We start from the raw sequence: 24581 nt of genomic DNA, 5'->3' as shown, positions 1-24581 counted from the left end.
AAAAGGTCTATTTCGCCAGTAGATTATATTGCTTTCAATGTAAAACAAGCAACAACCTCTGATTTTTTTTTTTTTCAACAACTGCCAGTTGGCTTTAGGCTTTAAGAAATATTTTTTGTCCATACTTGTAGGAGAGGGAAAATTAGGAATTGCCTTTAAACTCTGTACTTTCACTCCTCATAATTTATACTGATAGAAGAACTGATTGCTTACAAAAGATTCTCTTCAAAAGTTGTCTTTGTTTTGGAATGGGCGTGGTCAGTTTGTGAATACTTGACTCAGTTGACTTATATAAAGGAGTTGGACCAGAGGACTTCAGAAGTGAATTTCCAGCTCCAAAATGCTAAATATCAGCCTGAGTTTGATTTGTATATAAACATTATCCAGCTAATATGAAACTACAAAGTCATAATATAAATCTAGCATAGTTATGTGTGTGTGTGTTGCATGCATGCATGTATTTATAGACCAAGATTTATGAAGACAAAATTGTATGTTCGCATTTTTTTCAGTTTCAGAATTTAGTGGTACCACCTTTAAATGCTGTTCGGTAATTTTTTAAAAAATAAGTAGTCCCTGAAGTGTTTGAAAGCATGACAATATCAAGACACCCTTGCACTCTTTCATTAACTCTTTCCTCAAGTGAAATACTCATAAGCCATCTTTGAACCACAGAATCACAGGGATGGAGGGGACGTCAAAATAAATTCTGTCCCTTCAGCTATCCAATGCATGTATCCCTTGTACAGCTTCCAAGTAAAGTAGCCACCCATGATGTGCTTGGGCCCACGGGGACAGAGAACCTGCGGCTCTGTGGGGTTAAGACTGAGTAGCATGTTATCCAAAGAGCAACAAGAAGACATTAAGTATGGCTTGAGAAGGCAAGAAAGATGGGCCTTCAGGAGCTCATTTGAGCTAGGAACCGCCCTAGCAGAGAAGACCAGTAGGCCCTAAATCCAGCATCCCAGATCTCTCCTAACCTGGAAAGTGTGTCCCACTCCAGACCATTCTCATTAAAGCTTGTCTGCTCCAAACATGGGCAGCTGGGTGCTATGTGACCACATCACTCAGCAGGCCATATGAGCTGCCCATCTCCTGTGAAATCCTCTTTGAAAACAGAACGTTATTCTTCCAAACTTCAATGTTCTGCAGTGTTTCCACAAATCACTCTGGCCCTGGCCAGCCTTGCACAATGCTTGCCCTTTGCAGGTGTGGTGTAAGAGTTCCTTAGTGGGGATTATAGTCAGTTTAGGATCGTGCATTGTTAAAGCACAGTAAACTGCTGTATGTTCAAAATATTGTGTTTTCGAAAAAATTACTATCCCCTTTGAAACTATTTTATTCTTCTTTTTTTTTTAAGATTTTGTTTATTTATTTGACAGACAGAGATCACAAGTAGGCAGAGAGGCAGGCAGAGAGAGGGGGAAGCAGGCTCCCCGCTAAGCAGGGAGCCCGATGCAGGGCTCGATCCCAGGACCCTGAGATCATGACCTGAGCTGAAGGCAGAAGCTTAACCCACTGAGCCACCCAGGTGCCCCTGAAACTATTTTATTCTTAGTAGTAAGTAATTCCACCTAGTTATTAATCCAAAGACATATTTTTTCTGGTCCCCTTTGTTTCAGTTTGGCATTTTAATGTACATAAATGAAGAAATTTAAACTGTTGTTTTAAAAAGATGCCTCACCTTTGCTTGGAATATAATAAATGCCCAGCACCTGCATTTTGGACCACATCTTTATTGGCAAGGAAAAATGCTTTTTCTGAGGTGTATTTTCTCAAGACAGTATGGCTGTCATTGCTAATTAAAATGGTCCTCTAATAATGTAACAGGATTCTTAATTGTGTTGAACATTTTCCAGGTTGAAACCTGATGAGCTTTTTTTTAGTAATTGCTAATCTATATGGGTGCTTGGAGTGGGTCTTTGGTTTTGGGTTTTTTTTTTTAAATGCATATATAATCACAAAGACACTTTTTGCCTTTATTGTGCTTAAACTTGAAAGCCACATGAAGTATGGTTGTTCCCAGTTGGGTTATAAAATGAATGTCTTCTAGGCCACACACTATGGGTGGAAAGTGGGAACATCTTGTCACTAGAAAAGATATGTGGAACTCATTTGCTCAAGATAATTAAATAGTGTTTCTAAGCCAGGAAATATGAGTTTCGAGTTATTGAGCATCCTGAAAGCATCATTTTTTAGAAGCTATCGAAACTGATAGTGCACAGAATCCAGAGGCCTACGTTTTAACATACCAGATGTCCTAAAACTACCACACTTCTATTATCCCTATTAACACCAGTGTTAAATATCAAAAAGTAGCCTTTGTTCTTGAATAATAATTGAGTTTGTTTAAATGACTGCTATATTCACATTCTTTCCAATTTAGCAAGTGATTATTCATCCATATGGCTAAGTAAAATATTTCCACACTGTTTATTTAAAAATTTTTGGATGCTAGCAGTGGATTTCAGACACTATGCAGAACATGAAATTAGGTTTACTCCCTCACCAATCATTAGCGCCATGTTTCTAATTAGGTAATAAATTAAGAGGAAAATGATAGCCCAGCACTAAGGAAGGGTAGATGGGCCAGGCTAAAGTTGAGCAAACAGTAGGATGTTCTATAAAGAGCAGGAGCTTAGTGGACATGCATTCAGCCATTTGGACTGTTAAGTGCCATTACGGGATGAAATAATTTACTAAACATGTCCCCTTGGTCTAATTATTATGCCTTCAAAAAAGTCATTTCTTCTTTGGTCCAGAGAGGAGTTAGCCTATTTCTCTCCTGCTTTTCGTGGACCACTAGAGCCATCAGGTGTTACATGGGGAATTTCCAGAAATCTAGCAATACCTCTTCCCAATTCCCAGCCATCGTCAGTGGGATCCTTAACTACTTGCCCCACTTTATAAAACAGGAACAACAGAATCCTGTGCTTTCTTATTTACTGAACATTTCAAACCATAAAAATTGGTAATAAGAAATAAAATGACAAGTTTAATTGGTAACAAGACAAAATGGTGTCTTATAAATGGGACAACTCCTAATGCAGAGTCACAGAACTTTGAACTGGAAAGGGCCTTAAAAAAATCTTCTATTCTTTCCCCTATATTGCAGATGAGAAACTGGGGTCCAGAATGATTGAGTCGTGGCTGGGTTCTTGGCACGTAGGCCGGAGCATGTCCTTCCCTGCCTCTTCCTCTGCCTCCTCCCTGTCCCTTCCCTGGGCCACTGAAAAGTGCTTAGCAGGGGCAGAATCTGGGGGTGTACCAGCCCATTTTCAAGTGTCATCTCCCTTAATTCTTTCAAATTACCACCATAAAGGAAAGAAAAAACACCTTTTACTTTCTGAATTTCACCCGAGAATGTAGAGAAATGTGTTTGAATTTGGCCACTAGCACGGTCACATCAAACCACTGAGTGGGTATAATCAGAGAGTGTCAGGTTGCTTAGAAAACATGAAATGTGATTTTAGTCTTGTGAATATTTCAAGATTTATAGTATGACAGATTTAAGTATGAAAAGATTCAACCTTACAAGTAGAATATGACCTTCTATTTTATGTGTAGGCTTCTAAATGCCAAGGAAAATGAGGCAGTCAAGTGGGGGGTCTTGGGGTCCCTATAGGACCCAGGTGGTCAGCTGTTGGTCAAAACAGAATTTCTAAGCACAAGAGAGGCCCCACAGTGACACACTCCCTTGGGAAATCAGACCACCAGTATATCTGAGAAAGATGAAGGCATATGACAAAAATCTAAAAAGAAGACGCCCAAGAGACGGCAGCCCAGCTCTCTCGAGTACTTCGCTTCTGAGTCTGTAGAACTTCTCATGGCTTAGAACTGGAGGTACATTTGCCTCTAGGCTTCTGCTGGTGCCACACAGCAGCGATTTCATGCCCATGAAGAAGCACATTCCTGGAACCCTTCAAAGTTAGCTATGGAACACGTAACTTCAGTGACTTTTTCTCAGGCACACCTCTAGGATAGTAAATGACCTAATTCTGTGCCAGAGGCTGAAGTAACCTGAAGAACAACCAGGGTGGCCAGGTCACTGCCCTCCCTGCCACCTCGGCATCACTGTGATTCTCTCGGGAGTATTTCCCCGTGTGTGACCCCATTCGCTTTTACAAACTCCCCCGAAAGAGCCGTCTTTTACATCCCTTATGGGCATTTACATCCCTTACAGTCAGCAATTCTGAATTGCTGATTTATTTTCAGCAGAAATGCCTTTCCAGGGTCTGGAGGACTCCATAACTATATTATGTAGTTAATCCTCTCAACCCACCCATGAAGTTGCAAAATGACCTGAAATAAAAGAAGAGTATGTTGAAATGTAAATGTGAGTCTGTAAACGGATCTCTAGAAATTGACAGATCTTTTCAAAGATGCTGTGATCCACCTTTGTATCTGAAAAATCACAGAAACACAGGCTAACCCTTCTGTTCTTTAAAGATTCTAAAGATCTATCACTCATGTCCTTCAGCAGGGGAAAACTTAAACAGCAGGAGCAATCTCCTTCAAATTGAATATGTAGGCTAGAGCCCCACTGTGTGCAGCCTCTGCGGCTAGCCCAGGCCATGGGCTCCACACTGCCCCCTCCAGGTAAGATTCCTTCCACATCACCTAAGCGCCTTCTCACTCCTGCTGCTGAAACCAGATGTGGTGACCACTATGCTCATAGCTGGGCCCAAGGGAACTTCTCCGTGCCTGACAGGGAGTATGCCATAGCTGTGTGCGGGAAACCACAGGGAGCATGCAGGCGACCAAGGCCAGGCCTCCCTATGGGACCCAGCCCTCGGGGCAGTTGTGCCAGCCTGCAGGGAGGACAGCAAGCAGGCCTAGCCTGGCAGCAGGGCAGGAAGAAGGAAGCCATGAGAATCCATGATGGCATGTTCTACCAGGAGTCACTGCACACAGTTCAGCCAACCCCTGCTGAGATGGGAGCATCGGAGGAACCCTGGGAACGATTAGACACACCAAGAGTGTTGTGTCCTCGCATTTAGCCAGAGAAAGAAAGACTTTTCTATGATTAAAGACAGTACTTCTGTTCCACTCTCATAATAATTGCTTTCCCATTATTTCAGTTCCATTCGTTTCATAATTTGTTCACAGCATTCCAGTCCTGGTGGAAAGCTTGAGTGATTTGCCTGAAGCCACAAATGGTAGGCATTTTTCACTGTAGTGATCTCTTCCTGCTGCCCCTTGATTTCCTCCTTCCCATTACAGTTCCAGATCCTCACACAGATGCCAAGCTGGGGCTCAGCTTGGAGGCTACCCTCACCTTGCATCAGGCTCCAAACTGTCAGCACAAGCATTCACCCTTCCTCTTTGCCTTCCCATCTCATCCTCATCACATCCCCCCTAAACTCCTTCCTGGAACATAGGTTTTGCCCCTCCTGGTCCATGAGCACCCCCATCACCCCCTGGGATCAAACCTGTCCCTCCCTCCTAACCTCTCCCCTTCGCTGTTCATGTCTGCAGCCCCTGTCCTTCCCTTCTAGGCCAGCCCAAGCCTCACAGCTCCCCAACTCCTGCACCTCCCCCAAGGCTGCAGCCCACCTGGAAGGGTTTCCCCCACCCCAGTGCTTCTCCCTGGCCTTGGCCCTTCACACTCCAGCTCAGGTGTGATGGTGCCCAATCCTACCAGACAGTTCCTACGTGCAGAAGAACATCCAGGGAGAAGCAGCATGCTGTTGGGAGTGACTGAGCTTTGGGATGAGATTGACTTGTTTCCTCCCAGCTCTGTGGCCCCAGGCAAATCACCCCTGCCAGTACCAGCTCTCCCAGTGATAAGCCCAGTACATGTTGCTTGGCATGATGATGGGTGTGGAATGCCTAGCACAGATGACATGCGAGCTGTGCTTGTTGCTCCTCCGACTCTTGCATGCTTTGTGATGGCTGCTGTGGGTTGTAACTGCTTGTGGCAAGGCCTCTGAGAGCAGGGGGCTCACCTGCAGGTCTCCCTTAGATGCTGGCATGAAGTGAACAAGTATCTCTCCCAGCACTTCCCAATAGACGTATAATGTAGGGCACATGTAATTCTGAACTTCCTAGTAGCCACATGAAAAGGGAAAGAGGAACAGGTATTATTTACTTTAAAAATGTAGTTTATTTAACCCAATTCTTCTAAAATAATTCATAAGCAACATAAAATTATTAATATGAGGTTTTATTTGCATCTCTTTCATACAAAGTCTTCATGCTCCACTATATAGACGTTTCTAGCCTGTCTCAATTTGGACTAGCCACATCTGGCCCATAGTTCCTCTGTTGGGCGGCACAGATCTATACCATGCTTGGGTATTAGTAACATGCATGCGAAAGGCCTGAGCTGCACAGCCTTCATGGACAGGGACATAGAAGGCCATACTGGGACCAGATGTAGTAGCCATAGAATCTTGACATTACTGTCTTCCCAACGAAAGCCTCAGAGGTTGATTAAAAAAACAAAACAAAACCCTAAGGGGTTAGGGGAGAGCTTCAGGGGCAGCTTCAGTGAGCAGAAATGGAGAGGTGTATTTGCTAGATCATGAGTGTTTCAGCAAAAGATTGTCTAGGGGGATAATAACGGAAGCAAATGCTCAGAACAGGCAGCGGCCCTAGCTTCAGAAGCCCACATTTCTGCCTTGTTGTTATCCACAGACTGAGTTTGCAAGATGCACACACACTTGGACCTTCATATGCAATCTGAAGCCTTGAGGTTTTATATTTTCACTGTTAGCCTAATATTTGTATCCCGACAAAGATAACCAAGAGTATTTGCAGGGTGGGTATCCCAACACCATAGTGTTCCAAGGAGAACACACAGATGGCGGGGGGGGGGGGGGGGGGCGGGGGGGGCGGTGCAGGGGATGAGCGCGTATATCAGAGGTGAAGCAGAGACATGAGAGAGTGACCTGTCATGACGCTTACTCTGTGCCAGAATAGTGGGACTTCATCCTCTGTTCTCTGATCTAATACTCTCCTCCCCACTAAGGCTTGGGTAGTTCTCTTTACCTCATGGACATCTTGTGAAAGAGCAGGACTGACAGAATAAGGCTTACTCATGGAAGAAAATGCAGGAACATGTCCAGAAGTACACTAGTTCTTTTGGCCTTTTTTTTTTTTTTTTTGGTAGAGGCTTTTTATAATTAGGAAACTGGACATGAATTGAATGTTTTGTAAAAATTCATGCTTTTAGATTTCTTTCATAACAGAAAGCAATTGTGTAAGCTGTTACATATTTCTGCTATCAGAGAAATAATATTTTCCAAATATTGTTTGGTTGGTTTTTAATGTCCATTAAGAAACACATTTTTCAAATAGGGCTATTACTTTAATTAATCAGTAAGATCAGTTTCTAATTTGACTATAAAATTATCAGTTAGTTGTTAGAATAGCTATAAAGCTATTTTTAAATACAAGCTCTTTCAAAATTCTGCAGTGTGGGATTTATGTGAAGTAGTATTTTAACTACTTTATTCATTCTTTGTGGGAGAAATGAACTTTCATCTTTCATGGGAGTATTTCATTGCAATTATTGGTTACTCATAATTGCATGTACTTTTTCCTGCGGTAGAGAAGAAACAGCTTTTTCTAGAATAAAATGCATGAAATGCTCTAATATTTTCTGAATTAGTTTGTATGTGTACATTCTTAGTCCTCACAACAAATAGCTGATTGCCTTAAATTAAATAAAAACCTCAAGCTTCCTAAACCAAATTATAGTTTATTTGTAACTTTCTCTTTAGAAACCAGGGGATAATGGAGTATGCTGCTAAATATTTTTGAAGCAAACTTTGCATGAGGATGTAGCCACTGGAGGTTTATCATGTTATTAAGGACGCTAATCCTATGGCTCTCTGTTTTCTCAACAGTCTCGCCACATCTGGGAGTTGGTGCATTTACAGTTCATTACTTACTGCTCTAGCAACATTCTTCCTGACCCATTAAATGAAGGCCTAGACAGACTAAGTGGGGAGAACATTGTTTTATTACTACTGTAGTGAGGTAGAGTATACACAGGTATTATTAGCTGGTCGTAAGAATGGTGCTTTTTGCTTTGAATAGATCAGCCAAATTAAATATTCCATAGCTAAAGCTTTTAAGTTTAATTAAACCTTCTTCATCCAATATTGGTTGATCAGAACTGGTTGTTTAGGCTTTCCATAATCTTGTTTTTGAAATAGAAGGTGGGAAAGAGAAAAATCAATGTCTCTGATATTTGAAGTGGCTAGTTTAAATCCACATCCAGTGCTGTAGCTCTTTGTGTTACATGGTGAAGTGCAGGATTAGAGGGATAATGTAACTCAGTGCAAATCATCACGCTGCCTTGGTATGGGTCCTCTGAATGCTATAGACTTAGCAAAAATAGAATCATTCCCTTTTTTGTGGTCAAGAATAATTTTGAACATTTTTTGAGGTTATAGAAAGCCTGTAATAGACTTTTATATAGTAGACTGGCTTTACAGTCAGTAAGTCATCTCACCTGACCAAAAGATAACACAGTCACCTTGTGTACCAAAGGGTTACATATTTTCAAACAATTTAACATTTTATAATTGGGCAACACCAGTCTTTTTCTTTATTGCATTTTTGAGGGGTTAGGATTCTGGCCTGCTACTGTGTAACTCTTAACTTCTGGAAATGTTCTAGAGATGTAACAGAAACAGAATTCTTCTATCCTCAGTGCTAAGATGGTGATTTCAATGACCATCTCTTTTAGTCTTCATATGAAAGGTGAGCAAAACTATGCTGGCAAATTCCTTTAAAGATCCAGGATTTTGTTCTGACTTCTTCCTGTAGTTATAAACCTTAAGACACTGCTGAATACTCAGCTTAAGGAAGTCAGGTAATAATTATGAGCTAAGTCTGACAGAAAGGCAATAAAAGGGAAATAAAAAATAAATACATGCTATTAAGTTGGACCCACCAACAAATATTTGTGAGCACCTATTGTGTGCTGCATATGTGTAACAACACATGTTAAAAGAATGGATCATGGTAGAATTGTTCCTCACTATACTTGCCTAATGTAATTAAAATTAAATTTAGAAAAACAAATACCCATCCTTTAAAAAGTCAACATGCAGAATATTTCAATCCCACAAAATAATTAAATGGCCAGTTAATTCATTTTGTGCAGCTTGATTCTATATGTAAAGCACACAATGCCTGGCACAGAGTAAAATCACAGTAAATGATCATGTTACTGTAGTTTATATTGATTTATGAGCATTTATGCTGTTCAATCCCATGTAGATAAAGGCTAATAGTAAACTATAGCATGACATAATGCCACTGGTCATTCTAAATACATGATAAAAGAAAGAGGAGGACAAAATTCTGGTACCTGCACAGAAAGGCAGGGAAATCGACAAATCTGGGAAATACCCTCTTCCCAAAAGTAGGTGTTAGCAGGAGTCAGGAGGGGAGGTAGGAACCATGAAAAACAAGATTTTCTACCAATGATCAGAAAACTTCTAGGCATCAACTCCTAGATCCATCGTGCTAAAGTACCACCCCTTTTCTTAGTCATGTTTTCACCTGAAGTCTGTGACTCACCCTGTTTCATTTTCTGTAGCCGTGTATCTAATTTTATACTTACAGCCTATAATGTAATAGGCTTTCCTTTCCATAAGCCTTGCCTTACAGTTAAGTTTTATACATTTCTTCTGTGAAGTACAACGTAGCCTATTAGAAAATGGTGCCCTCCCCCATGTGTTGAATTCTGTGAGGAATCTGAAAATATGTTATAAAATTGTCAGAGGAGTTTAGGAGATGACCTCCTCACCAACAGTGTCTGGGCTACGTGCTGCCTGTGGCCGGCTCGGCCCCAGCAGGCCCCGGCAGTACCCTAGGTCGAATATAGCTGTCCTCATTAGCAAGAAGTGCTAAAGCCCCATTCATGGCAGCCTTTATCACCCCCCCTTCTGTGTCTCAACCCACTCTTTCTTCCATCTTCTCTCCCTTCCCCCGTCTTTGCATCAAAATAAACCTGCAGGGACTTGTTTTTCATCCTTAGCTCCCAGGTCTCTCCCTTGGTCATCAGTCCTCTGATACCTTTCCCCTGAAACAATGCTTTTCAGGTGTCTTTTACACATAAAACCCTGTTTCAAACAGAAACATAGAGTGTGGCCCAGTCCTGAGAACAGATGAGTATGGAGCCACTCTGGGTGAGTTGGGGTGGGGACCTGGCAGCCTGCTGCCCATCCTGTCCCCACACCTCACATGGATGCCCCGGAGAGAGTCCAGCGAAACCTCCAGAAAATAGGTAGCGCAACCTCCCTAGATTAAAACCATTTTATATAGAAACTTCTGGCCAATTCTCTCAGAATGCAGGGAGAAATAGCCCCACCTGAGGAACTGAAGTTCATCTCAGAAGCACCCCCAGTGTATGCTGCACTCTTGACGAGAACCCATCTCTTGTTTGCCACGTGATAATTATATAAGCAAAGGTCTATAACGGTCGACAGAACAAGCTTTCAGAGACAAATCAAGGTCTTTACTTTTACTGATTACAAATTGTCTACCTCCCTCCCATTTGGGGCCTAGCTAGATGAATCACTGCTGAGGCTAAGGTCCTCTAGTGATGGTGGGCTAAACCACCCCAAAGAGTAGGAGCAAGAAAAGGGCGAAAGTCCTTGAGAAACAAGGGTAAGACCATATAGCCAGGTCCAGAAGTCAAAGCCAAGGGTAAGAGGAGAGGAACCAGGCACAGGGAGGAGCAGAACCCCTTCACAGGCCAGAGCCCAAGCATCAGCCTCCATCAGCAACCTCTCCCTCTGCAGCGTGGATAGGGCAAGGTGATGTGCACGGAAGGGGCGGTCCTCTCTCCACTCAGAGTATCAGTTTACTATCTGCAGTTCTGGCTCTATGCTTGTACTTCTCCTTCCTCCGAAGGAAGAGCTCCAGTCAGCTCTCATGCCTCCCTCCTTTGTAGAGGGCCCTGCAGTTTCTCCAGGCCTCAGAAAAGCTGAGCAGACAGTCTGCTGTTACCGGGCACTGGAGCAGCAGTTCTCCCCCACACTCTTGATCGGTCATGTTCACAAGCCTCACACGCTCCCACGGAAATGAGCAGATTTGCCAGCTCCTTCCCCTCCACAGGGCCTCAAGCGTTTCTGTGTGTTGGTAATTCTAAAAGCACTGTACGGGCTTTTAAGCGTCTTGTCAGGGATCCACCAGGAGTGCGTGGCTCAGAAGGAACCTCAGCACCAAATGCACCACCTCTCCTCGCCTCGCCTTTTCCTTGGGGAAATGCAGTAATGTGAAAATGACGTAGAGTAGGTATACTCTTGAGTTTGCTGTAATTTCTAAAAGGTAATTCCTAGAAAATATGTGTGCTGTAACAATAATTTAACCCACCTCATCGTTGATACAGAAATGAAGATGCTCTAATATGCCTACAATTTAAATACCCCTCTAATAAGCTATGTTTAAGGTCTGTCGTCTGGGCAATCCTGATACAAATTACAGTATGAGGGACTTAATGTCTTGTTAGTCTCACCTGTATCCAAAAAAAGAATAGCAGTAACTTGCACATGGTAATAAAACTCTTAAATGTGGAAATAAAAGTGTTTAAACCTTATCCTAATGAGGGAGACGAAGCAAATGGAATTGCAGTGTACGTTATGTATGTTACTGCAAGCATATTTAAGCTTGAGCTTCCCAGGAGCAAAAGTAGAAAAAGGAAGCATGATACAGAGAAATGTGTCAGCCTTTTGAGAAAGAGAAATTGTTTCCAAGTATGAAATTCTAAAAATGGTTTGTCACACAGAACATTGAATGTAAGGGATGATGCACGACAGCTTTACAACAATCACAGGTGCGTTAAATTCATGACCCTTGATTGGATTGTGCCCCTCCCCCTCCAAGAGTAGCTCTAATTTGCTTTGCAGAAGCCACAGTCATCTTGTCTGGTAGACACATAGGCTCTAAAAGTTAAGAGAAGGACTCTTAGCGCTTTGTAATACGCTGCCAGAAGCGCACATGTGTTCACTCAACGTTTATTAGAGGTCCATCCCCTGCCTGGTTGCAAATTCAGGCCATAGATTAGATTTGGAACAGACTGAGTTCACATCACTTAGGGCTAATACGTTTGTTTTATTCCTGAACCTGCAGGATCTCTAACTGATGGTTTGATTTTTTTTAATCTCATTTTTTAGGAGTTCTCTGGAATTTATCTTCATGTGATGCTGTAAAGATGACAATCATTCGAGATGCACTCTCAACCTTAACAAACACTGTGATCGTTCCACATTCTGGATGGAATAACTCTTCTTTTGATGATGATCATAAAATTAAATTTCAGACGTCACTCGTTCTACGTAATACTACAGGTTGCCTGAGGTAAATTCTTTATTTCTTCTTTTCAATTAATTATTTGAATAAATAACATGTGTCATGGGTGAGTTGATTTTAGAAGGATTTATTTCATCTTATAAACACTTACCTACCTTTCTAAGTTTGCTTCAAAATTTAGGCCACTGGACTCTTATCCTGTGAGGAAAACACCATGAGCACAGACTAGTGGCCTGAAAGACATTATCTGATAAATGACTCTTCTGTGGATTAGTAAAAAGGGCCCTTTCAGTCTGAAATTACTGCCAAAATTCCAGTGTTTTCTACTTAACAGCATTTTCCTGGTTATCACATCCTGACTGCTAATGTGTTTGCAGCCTGGTTTTTGTTTAAATTCAAACTGTGATGGTTAAGACTTTCCTGCTTTTTAAAAGCTGCAAAAAAAGGTGTGTGGTTTAAACAGTTACTGGGTTTGAGTTTATAAATAAATGAAAATGAGCCCAAATACTATTTTAAGTCATTATCTTTAGCACGTGAAACTCATAAGGGCTCCTTTAAGTGTGGACAGGCGTGCTTATTGTTTACCGTTAATATTCATCAGCTCAGCTTCTACCCAGTGTCCCAAGCGTACAGTGCTCTGGGAACTTGAAGCAGAAGCCTTGGCGCAGAGTGGCGTGGTGACACTGAGAGGCTGCCTGGCTTCCTGCCCCACTCTGAGCCTCAGTCTCCTCATCTTTAGAATAGGGATTAAAATACCATCTCACATTTGTGAAGAATCAGCTCATATAAAGTGCTTAGTGTAGTGGCTGACACACAGTGGGCACTAGCTAACATTTAAGCATCCCTATAACAGCTTGAAAGATGGGGAGGGAGCCTGGGTTGCTGCTCTGAGGCAGCACTATTATGACAAGTGACTGTCAGCCACCTTGCTGTGGGTGGATGACAAGAGTCAGGATCCTGGGAAACAGGCCAGCTCCCTAACTCAGATGCCTGCATCAGAGGGCAGATTATATTACCTCCCGATGGTCTGTGGAAGGAACGTCCCATCCTTTCTCTGCTCCTGGTTCCAGGGAGGCTGTGAACACTCCTTGGCCAGCCTGCCAGCTTCCCAGAGACAGGACACAGCAGTCCAGCTCCCACAGTGGCTCCAGGCTATCACCATTTTTGGTGCACACCCCCTGTGTGAAATCAGTGATGAATAAGACAGGTCCCTGCTTTGAGAGAACCATATTCTATTGAAAACAAACAAGAAAATAACAGTAGGTGCCACAGTGATGAAAGAGTCATTAGGAGATTATTTTCATGGTCAGGTGGCCCCTCACAAGAGGTGAAGTTAAAGTCTAGATCGGAAATACCACCAGGAGCTGCTCATTGGAGGATGGAGTGGGGTCAGGAGGACGCGTGTTCTTAGCAAAGGAACAGGTAATGGAATGGCTCGGAGGCAAAAATGGGCTCAAGGCTGGAGCTTAATGGGTGAGGCACAGAGTGGTACCAGATTATGTAAGATTTTTAAAGTCAGAGGAAGGAGTTTATAGTTTATTCCAGATGTGTCAGGAAACTGTCAGAGGATTTTAGTCTCGGGAGTAGTGGGACTGGATCCTGGCTTCAGTGTGAAGACTGAACAAGGGCAGCAGTAGAAGAGATAGGAGGCTGAGGCTGTTGCAGCAATCCAGGCAGACCACGACAGTGGCCTAGACGAGGTGCTAGAGCAAGACAGAAAAGGGGGGGGTATTTTTTTGGAGGGAGAGCTAATACCTAAATCTTTGGCTGGATCAACTGGGAGCACAGGAAAAAGAAAGGGTGAAGGGATGAGCAACTGAGAGTTTTGACCATGTCCATCTGAGATGTCTAATTAGCTCTCCACGGGGTGATGACAGGAAAGCAGTTGGATAAAGCAGCCTGGAGTTTTAGAGAGCGGTCAGCCTAAAGGTAAATGTTTGGGAGTCTTGCCTGGGCCTGCAGGTTGGCTTAAAGCCAAGGGACAGAAGGAGAACACCCATGAGAATGTAAAGATAAAGACAAGAAGGGACCAAGGTAGTCCTGGGCACTTCAGAGGGACCCACCAGCAAAAGAAACTGAGAAGGAAAGGCAGCAAGATGGGAGAAAAACTGAAGAGGTAAAGAGTCCCGGGGGCTTGTAAAGGAATGTAAGACGGCAGCTGTTGAGTGCTGCTGAGAAATGACACAAGATAAGAGCAGAGGAGGGACCATGCGTGACACTCTCTGGCCCCAGAAAAATGAAGATGAAAAGAAAAATCATTCCAAAACCCCCTTATTTGGGCTAAGTTTTTACAAAATCTCAGACTTAGCCTAGAACTCTTGTTAATAAGATATAAAATTGATTCCTTAAAATTTGGTATCAATTCATGAAGGCAAACTGATATCAAAAGTTTCAGTATGGGGGCCCCTGGCTGGCTCAGTTGGTACAGCATGCAACTTTGGATCTCAGGATTGGGAGTTCATTCCTACACTGGGTGTAGAGATTATTTTAAAAATAAAATATTTAAAAAGAAAAAAATTTCAATATGGATGAGACCTAAAACAATTTTCAGGGCTTTTTATATTTGGGAAAAAATGAGGAAAATTGTACCATAAGCAAATGTCCATATTTAACATGAATGGTTATACAAGAAATGACATTTCATCTGTTCATTCAGGAAACATTTATGACCACCTACCATAGGCAAAACATTATAATAGATGCAGGGACTGCCAGTCGTGGTGGCCCAGGGGCGGAGCAGAGCATGTCTAGAAATAACAACCGTGGTTAACAGACACTGCAGGCCCTTTGCTAATTCTTTTATAAGGAGCGCTGCTTCCTCACACGACCCTGTGAGGTGATCAGTGTTCTGCCCTTTTTACATATGAGGAAACTGAGGAGGATGGACCTCAAAACCATTTTTAAGAGGCTAAAAAGTGGTTTATCATAGGAGGGATACAGAGTTTCAGATGGCCCTGCTCCCTTCTGTTTGAGTGGATAATGAGGGGTTAGTCACTGGGAGTTCTCAGGGTCTCCTCACACTGGATCTACATGGCTGCTGTCTGTCGTCCAGCCCCTCAGACGGCCAGGTAAGGCTCCATGGCTAAGGAGTGAGTTGTTCATCTCAGCAGCTTCCATGTGTCTCTGCCCATTTAGGAACCTCAGCTCCGCAGGGGAGGAAGCCAGGAAGCAAATGCGCTCCTGTGAGGGGTTGGTGGACTCGCTGCTGTACGTGATCCACACGTGTGTGAACACATCCGATTACGACAGCAAGGTCAGTGCTGGCTGGCCACGCGAGGGGCGCGATGGCAGGTGACAATAGCTGCCTGATGCTGCTCTTGCATGCCACTGGTTCTTTCTGGAATTCTTGAGCCTTTTGTACTCATTACACTACACTCCAGATTAAGGGGGGGTTCTCTCTTAAAATTACAAATTAACAGGGACATGACAATTTAAGAAAATAGCCTTAAAAACCATGAAAACTGAGTAACTCCGTGTGGCCAAGGACTAAGCATAGGGTGGCAGGGTCCTGACTTTCTTTATGGTTGTCTTGGGCTAATCGTCACTGTGATTGCCCCTGCTGCTGTTGCCTCCAGTCATGTGCCCTATGGCTAGAATCCAATCCATCTGTATTTGAGTATCTACTGAATAAACATTCCTAGTCGAGACGCTATAACCCACCAGCCTCTCTGCCTTTCTAGCCCCAGTGCAGGCCATAGCCCCCCACCCCACACCCACTTGGATACCCTTCTCTACACATCCCCAGTCATACCTTTTCACCCCTCCCTCTGTTGCCATGCTGGTTAGTCTGTTCCCAGTAGGTGCTCCTTCTGCTCCCCTCCTGTTTTCCCCATCCTTGCCCCAGCACAGAGCCTTCTACTCATCATTTTTTTAGCTGTGACAACCATCTAGGATCTGCCCCAGGAGCAGGGGCTGAGGAAGGTGGCAAGAAACAGGAAGGAGGGACTAAAGGTGTCGGGATTTCCAAGGTAGGCCAGATATTTGCTTTTCAGGACAGGCTAGATGAGAGGCCATAAGTAAGCCTTGTGTCATAAATGTGGCTCTGAGAGAGAAAAGAATGGTGAGTGGTAGGCTCAGGGAGAAGATAGAGGAAGAGTTCAAAGTGATGGCCAGGTTTTAGTTTGAACCTCATTGAACCAGAAGATCTATAGATGAAGTTGAGAGGAGTAAGCAAGTGGAAGGAGAGCTTCCTGGGAAAGGGGTGAGCTTGGCTTTAGGTGCTCTCAATGAAGTGACAGCCCCCCAGTCAGAGGTGTGATATAGACCTTAAAAAGCAAAAGACCACATACAGAAGGCAGAATGGCACAAAGAGATCATGGAACTTTCCGAAGAGGGAGGGGAGAGTTCAGAGATGGATGGAAAGGCCAAAGATGAGACTTGGGGGGAGGGCCTTCTCCAGAGATGGGGTTGCTCACACCTCTTGTCATGGGGAAGACTTCTAGTGGCAAGAAGGAGTGAGGTTCTGGCAACTTAGGTGCCTCTCTGCCCCTGCAGCAACCCTGAAGCGGAAACGCTAGGCATTTTCTCTTCCAGAGCCTTGCACATTTTAATCACTACGAAATCAGATCCTCAGAAGTAGTAGGGACAGCTCTGCACTCTGTCATTTGAGTATCCCACAAAAATTCTAGAATCATCATTCTTTCCCTAGATTGTTTCAGGTTCCCATAAGTAAAAAAGCAGTCTTCTCAGATTCTACATTTACTTAAGCTCACTGCTGCTCAGTACAGAAGCGTTTGCAGTAATGTGCTACGATGGTTTTAATTATACGCCGTGTTGGTTTGCAGACTGTGGAGAACTGCGTGTGCACCCTGAGGAACCTGTCCTATCGGCTGGAACTGGAGGTCCCGCAGGCCCGGCTGCTGGGGCTGAGTGAGCTGGATGACTTACTAGGAAAAGAGTCTCCCAGCAAGGACTCGGAGCCAAGCTGCTGGGGGAAGAAAAAGAAAAAGAAAAAGAGAACGCCACAAGAGGATCAAGTTAGCATTTTATTTGACATGAAACTCTAAAGTTTCGTTTTTCTAGGAGTAAGAAATCACATATTTGGCAAGAAAAGAAAATTTCTCATTATACAGTTTTTTCTACCTAACTGTAGCTGAATCCAGCAGAGAGGAATGTTTTCAAGTATTGGAGATTGTGTTCATTTGCTTCCATTTCATGTGTGCTCTTTGTCTTTCAGTGGGATGGAGTTGGTCCTATCCCAGGACTGTCAAAGTCCCCCAAAGGGGTTGAGATGCTGTGGCATCCATCAGTGGTAAAACCGTATCTGACTCTTCTAGCAGAAAGTTCCAACCCAGCCACCTTGGAAGGCTCTGCCGGATCTCTCCAGAACCTCTCTGCTGGAAACTGGAAGGTATGATGTCCTCCAGGGGTCCCCACTTCTTTCTATCTGTGCAGCCAGACCAACAATGACAGTAAAAGGGACACAGTTATTAGGGCAAAAAGGGGAGAGGGGCGATAGCAGTTGGCTCTAGGCTCAAAGATGAATGTGACATAACCCTCCCTGTACAAACTGAAAGCTAGCAGGAAGAATGTACAGATCAAGTCGGTATAGTGTCGGATATGTGTACTGTAGGGTCTTGAAAAAGGACATCTAACCCAGCCTGGCAGGTGAGAGAAAGGCAAAGAGGGGAGCCCAGAAGTAGGGAAGGTTTCCTGGAGAGATGGTGCTTCCCCAGTGGAATCTTTCAAAATGAACAGAAGTAAGCCAGCAGAGTCTGAGGTTGAGGGTGTAGAGGCAGTGATCCAGAGAAAGGGACAAGAGAAGAAAGGCCTTGAGGTGAGAAAAGGACAGCATGGTGGAGACTGCAAGATGGGTGCTGGGCATCAAAGACAGCACAGGCGTGGTCCAGGCTGGACCCAGGCATTGGAGATAGGCCTGGCGGCCAAGCATCAAGAACTGGGATTTGACCTGCAAAACAGAAGGGCCACTAAAAGGATTCAAGCAGACAGGTGACGCAGATGTGGATACTGTTGGGTCCCTTCTGCCACAGTACAGAAGGTGAATTCAAAGAAGAGGAAAGCAGAGACTAGGATTCGGTGCTGAACATGCTAGGGACCTAAGTTAGAGCTGAGCTAGGGCAGCACTTGCAGGGGAGAGGGACCCCTCTTCCTCTCTCACACGCTTACAGAACATACATGTGTGGCAAAAGTTACCGTGTCTCCTTAAAGGTGTGTAACTTCTTTATGAAAACTGAAAGTGGTTCCCTACTGTTACCACTTAAGAGGTTCTCAAAACTTTCTAAACATCATCTACCAATTTCCCAGACAATCCTTTTCTGAAATATTTTCAGCCTCTAAACATTTCTTGACAAGTGTATTTTTTTTTGTTTCCAGTTTTTATTTAAATTTTAGTTAACACATAGTGTAATATTGGTTTCAGGAGTAGAATTTAGTGATTCATCACTCAAATACAACACCCAGTAATCATCCCAACAGGTGTTGATCTTAATGCCCATCACCCATTTAACCCATCCCTCCACCTCCCCTCTAGCAACCCTCAGTTCTTTATAGTTGAGAGTCTCTTATGGTTTGCCTACCTCTCTTTTTTTCATCCTTCCCCAATGTTCACCTGTTTTTTTTTAAATTCCACATGTGACTGAAATCATGGTATTTGTCTTTCACTGACTGACTTATTTCACTTAGCATAATGTATTCTAACTCTATCCACGTCATTGCAAATGGTAAGATTTCACTCCTTATGGCTGAGTAATTTTCATTGTGGTTATGTGTGTATGTACATATGTATATAGAGATACACATCTATATAAACACCACAGCTTTTTAATCTAGTCATCAGTCGATGGACATTTGGACTCTTTCCATACTTTGGCTATGTTGATAATGCTGCTATAAATATCGGGGTGCATGTGCCCCTTTGAGTCACTATTTTATGTCCTTCAGGTAAACACCTAGTACTGTAATTGCTCTCATAGGGTAGCTCTATTTTAAACTTTTTGAGGAACCTCCATACTGTTGTTCAGAGTGGGTGTACCAGTTTGCATTCCCACCAGCAGTGTAGGAGGGTTCCCCTTTATCCACATCCTCACCAATATCTATAGTTTCCCGTATTGTTAATTTTAGCCATTCTGACAGGTGTGAGGTGATATCTCATCATGGTTTTGATTTGTATTTCCCTAATGATGAGTGAGGTTCCACATCTTTTCATATGTCTGTTGGCCATTTGTGTGTCTCCTTTGGAAAAATGTCTATTCATGTCCTCTGCCCATTCTTAACTGGATTATTTGTTTTTTGGGGTGTTGAGTTCGATGAGTTGTTTATAGATTTTAGATACTGACCCTTTATCAGAGACATCATTTGCAAATATCTTCTCCCATTCCGTAGGTTGCCTCTGAGTTTTCTGACAAGGGTATTTTAGTAGAGTTTTTATAATGCTTGTTTTTGGCTTCTTCCTTCACCACCACCTCCCCAAGGGGGAATCTTTTGGCCACTGTATTATCCATGAGAGTGAAAAGCATTGGTCAAGCTAGGTGTGGTTTGTTTCATGCAGTCACCTGCTATAATGAATGTATACAAGTAGTCACGGCCTGGTGCTAAGCCAGATGGTCATTTTGTTATTGTTGCTCTTAAGTAACATGCTAATAGCTCAGCATCTAAGTGCTGGCTCTGGAGTCAAACGCCTTGGTTTTGAATCCTGACCCTTCCACTTAATAGCTAGGGGCCTTGGATCTTTCCATCCTCAATTTCTTCATCTGTAAAATGGAGATAATACCATGAGGTGGTATACTTCATGAGGTGGTTGTGAGAGTTAAATGAGATAATAAATGTGAAGGACCTATGACAGTGTATGGCGCATAAGTATTTATAAATATTTATGTTGGTGACCCAGTGTTCACATCCAGTTTCTTGTAACCCAAGAGATACATTTGATGACAATAAAAAAGACAGTAATTGAAAGAGATGAGATTTGAGTTCTGTTTAATTTCACCTCTCGAGTCATTTGGTGAATGAAAGTTAGATGGCAAGCTCATTTAAAATATAAATACTATATTAAAATCATTTCAAAAGTATCTAAAATAATAAATCAAAATATTAGAGCCTCATTAAGAAAACAAGATAATCATAGCCACAGATGTTATCAAGTCAGAAGCTATTTTGGGAGTGATGAAAACTATAGTGTCCCCAAAGGGAAACACTCTGGGCTGGGCTGGGCTGGGCTAGGTGGTCTCCGGATGAGAAAGGTGTTGGCTCTGTCCTTGGAGATTTCAGAGAGAGGTTGAGAAAGCTGCCTGGGTGCTTTACTCTATAGCAAGTCATGTATTCCATTTCCTTCCCCTCACCCCTCCGCCATAGATTTCATTTGATTTAGAAAATAGAAGTATTTTTTTCATATGAAGAATGATAATAGGATCTTTGAAATGCATTTTTCCTCTTACTTGTATTATTAAAGTAATCTATTCTGTTGGTATTCAAGAAACTGAGTGGTCAACCGTATATTTTAATGTTCAAAATAGTACAAAAGGCTGGCCGATCTTTGTCCTCCTATCTTGACCACAGCAGGAAAGTATTAGATGTTTTATGAACAACATTTTTCAATTATCCTAAATTTTGAAAAACAGTATGCATTGGTAAAAAAATGTCAATAAAAACTCAAAACAAGATTAAAGACCCAATTTTCAAATGGTACTTTTTTTTTGTTATTTCCCTGATGACTTAGCTAGCATTCATTTCCAATTCAAATGGTACACATGTTGACTCGCTGAACAGACTTGCCTCATAGCCACAAGGCTATGTGGCAATGAATTAAATGAATTGACTTCTTGACTATGAATTTAAAAAAGCAGCAAACTAATCTTGCATAAGAAAGCATTTTGCACACAAATATACTTTTTCACCAGTCTATATGAATTATGATTCTCGATGTTTCTGGAGAATTCTTCTCTTCTGAGGCAAGGGCTTTTTTTCAGTCAATCTCTTTGAAAGGTTACTGAACTCTAAATATTGTTGCAGAGAACACAGGAAAAGAATGTACTGGTGGAGACAGGTTCTCCTGTCATGTGCACTGATCAGCTACCATCTCTGCCATCCTATTTATAGCCTCTGGACCTGGCATGGGGCCAATTGCAGAGAAGACCCAAGATCCTTCCTTAATCATGTTTATGTATCTGAGATAGAAAGCAATCACTGCCTTCTCTTTCTGCACAAAAATATATGGCAGATGGTGGTTTGAGATTTTTAGGCTTCAGGATTTCTTTTTAAATCAGTCATACTTGCCTGTCTTTATCTCTAACTATAGCTTCTTCTTTACTGACACCACAGATTTAATCTCTGATTGAAAAGAAAACATTTAATCTATTAGTTTATCTTCTGGAAACATCTTTTTTAGGTGACAGTAACATCTGAGAGTTGAACTGTGTTTTATATTACTATTGGCTTGTTTTACTCATTAGTTTGCAGCATACATACGGGCAGCTGTCCGCAAAGAAAAAGGGCTCCCCATCCTTGTAGAACTGCTGAGAATGGATAATGATAGAGTTGTTTCTTCGGTGGCAACTGCCTTGAGGAATATGGCACTAGATGTTCGCAACAAGGAGCTCATAGGTATGTTCTGGTAACAAGGTAAGTTATAAAGAAAAAGTAACTACATTTATAAAACTACCGGTGCCTGGGTGGCTCAGTCAGCTAAGCATCTGACTCTTGATCTCAGCTCAGGACTTGACCTTAGGGTCATGAGTTCAAGCCCCATGTTGGGCTCCACACTGCATGTGGAGCCTACTTAAAAAAAACAATAACCAAAACAATAACAAAAACCTTTTCTTTTGATTTATAAAAATACAACATTTCAAATGATCAGTAACTGAGTTCTGCTCTCTGGTTTCCTGGCATATTTGTGTACCCTTTGTGCTGTCTATCCTTTGTGACCATTCCTTTTCAGCAGGAAGCAAGCTCATTAATTAAACATTGATCAGGGAAGGAAAATTTTCAAAAAAGATGGCAATTTCAGTTACACGTTACTACATTGCTTGATTTGGTGTCTCTTTTTCCCCAGAGAGACTCATTTCCTGAGCAACAAAAGAAGTTAATTCTCACTTCTGATTTTTGAGACTTATATCTGCTAATTTACCAACACTACCATGTTCTAAATTTTAAAAATAATAACATAAATGGTTCGTAGCTTTTCCCTCTCAGATTTGTGTAAGTGTTCATGCTAAGGCAGAACCACTGTCCCAAGGCCATTTCCACACCAGAGTAGGGTCAGGACTAGGCTAAAGCAAGGGAGGCACATAGGGTATAAAATGGTAGGAGGCACCCATCCTCAGAGCTGTCCAAATGTAGGGTTGGCACTTGCATGAACCTGACACTGGGCACATCTTCAAGTTTGACACCCTCGGCAGCTTAGCATGCTTGCCTCCAAGGCCATTGGCACACTCTCAAGCAGAGTGTAGGGTAAAGATCAGATGCTCTCTAGTTGACCTCAAGTTAAACTCCAGATCTGCTTCTCACTGGCTATGTACCTGGGGTGTCCTATGGTGAGCCCACCCAGCTTCAAGTCTTTCATCTAAATTTGAAAACTCTTCCTTAACTCTGTGTCTGAAAGGGAGCTGACCACCTTTCTGTCCTTACCACGGGTTTGCTGTGCAACTCAAACAAGAGAATGAAACAGCTCCTTAGAAAACTCTCATCGCCAGCCCCACAGCTGATGACAGGCCAGGAGAGAGGGAGGGGAGGGATTTGACAGGATCTTATGTGGAATAGTGAATAGGTATTGAACTCGTTAAAATATGCCTGCCCTGGGTGGGGGGGCAGGGGGAGACTAAGAACAAGGGCAGTAATATTTACCTTAAAGAGGATTCATTGTGGCACCTTACATGAAAGCACCTACACAGGGCCTGGCAGAATTGCTATTTTAAATTATCACTTAGATTAACCTGCTCTTAACACACCATTCCTTTGAGCCAAATTGTCCCCCATGGAGAGAAAAGCAGCCTCTTCCACACCCTTCATACAGTCCAGCTGGTGCCTGTTGCCAGTACGCATTGTAACTCTTAATTCCCACACTTCCTTGGGAGAAATCCTTTAGGTCCCTAAAGAGATTTTTTTTTTTGTTTTTTAAGTTATTTAAAAATCTGTACTGTTTGAATTTCTTATAAGAAGTACATATAGTTAGGGAATTCCTGATGCTAAAAAAGAAAGGGTTGACAACATGTGATGACATGTGGCCTATCATTCCACAGCTGGAAGGGGACACAGAGGTGCAGAGATATGGGCCTGCACCACTGAGGGCCAGGACCTCTGGGAAGGACGAAAGTGTATGAGAGTCCTGGCTTCTCTCAGTGCATCCCTGTGTTTTCTGTGAAGGTCCTGGCCCTCTTGTAAACTTTCACGAGCATTTTCTCTCACCAGCTATGAGCATATTTTTACCCAACTGGAGCACTCTTAAAATTGGTTTCATGAATGACTTTCTTGTTTCTCTATAAAGTTCCCTCTTTCCTGAGGTCTAAGCCCCTCCCAGATTCAGTATTTGACTCTAATTCACTCAGTACTTCTGTTCCTAAGAACCATCCCCTTCTTTATCCCTTTCACTCTCTGTTCATGTCCATCACCAGCACTAGCAATGGACTTGCTCTTCAGAACCATTTTTCACAAGGAAACAAAGTATTGCCACTCTACAAAAATTCCTGCATATACTCGACTTGAGTTGGACCAACCCAGTTATCCAGAGCTGCAGGCTCCAAGGGGACCACCAGGCTCACTCGTAGACAGAGTGAGCTGCCTTACCCCAATCTCAGAGGGCACTTTAAAGTTGTGCCTTAGCAAAATGACGCATTGTGTGTCATGGACATTTTGGGTTTTCTTGAGTATCCAAAATCACCAATGCTAACTTCCATCTGTTCTGAAAACCACATTTATCTTCTGGCTTATAATGTCAACATTGTTTTTCTGCTATTCACAACAGTGTTCACTGTGAGTAAGCCAGAGCCTTCCCTTTGAAATGCTGTAAATTATGCAGTGTGTAGTCAGGGCCTGTCTTCTACTGCTTACCATTGTAATATAAATAGGACTTTAATAAAACACCATTTTGTATCCACTCAATTATTAGCATAGGAAAAAAAACTAAGAAAATATTTACTTGAGTTTTAGTTCATTTCTTCTGTGTGTCGTGCAATTATTCTAGTTAGACAGTAATTGACATTGAATAAGCTAGAGATATTTTGGTTTTGGATAGAAGAGAAACTGAGTATCTGTAAAGAAATGCTTCAATAGCTAGGGGGCTCCCCAGCCTTGTCCTGTCAAGAATTCTGTTATCATTGCATCACTCCTACCAGATAATGTAGCCATCGTTTTAG

The 24581-nt window shown here is 42.6% G+C and overlaps 1 protein-coding gene across 10 annotated transcripts in view; it reads left to right on the top strand.

Moving 5' to 3' along the window:
- The window catches only part of PKP4 (plakophilin 4), a gene marked incomplete at its 3' end in the record, with an annotated part of 243502 nt that overhangs the window by 204551 nt on the left and 14370 nt on the right, over positions 1–24581 (top strand). For 9 of the 10 annotated variants that reach the window (XM_080797917.1, XM_080797913.1, XM_080797918.1 and 6 more), the window contains 5 exons: positions 12141–12324; positions 15412–15529; positions 17061–17252; positions 17453–17626; positions 21684–21834. In XM_080797917.1, coding sequence (XP_080654043.1) covers positions 12141–12324; positions 15412–15529; positions 17061–17252; positions 17453–17626; positions 21684–21834 — 819 coding nt within the window. Of the gene's footprint in view, positions 1–12140; positions 12325–15411; positions 15530–17060; positions 17253–17452; positions 17627–21683; positions 21849–24581 lie in introns of those variants that run through there. The other variant, XM_080797920.1, reaches the window with a different exon arrangement.

The sequence above is a fragment of the Martes martes genome (assembly GCF_963455335.1).
Source record: "Martes martes genome assembly, chromosome: 3".
Lineage (NCBI taxonomy): Eukaryota > Metazoa > Chordata > Mammalia > Carnivora > Mustelidae > Martes > Martes martes.
Note: the sequence above shows the minus strand (reverse complement) of the source record. Positions and strands in the feature narration are given on the sequence as shown.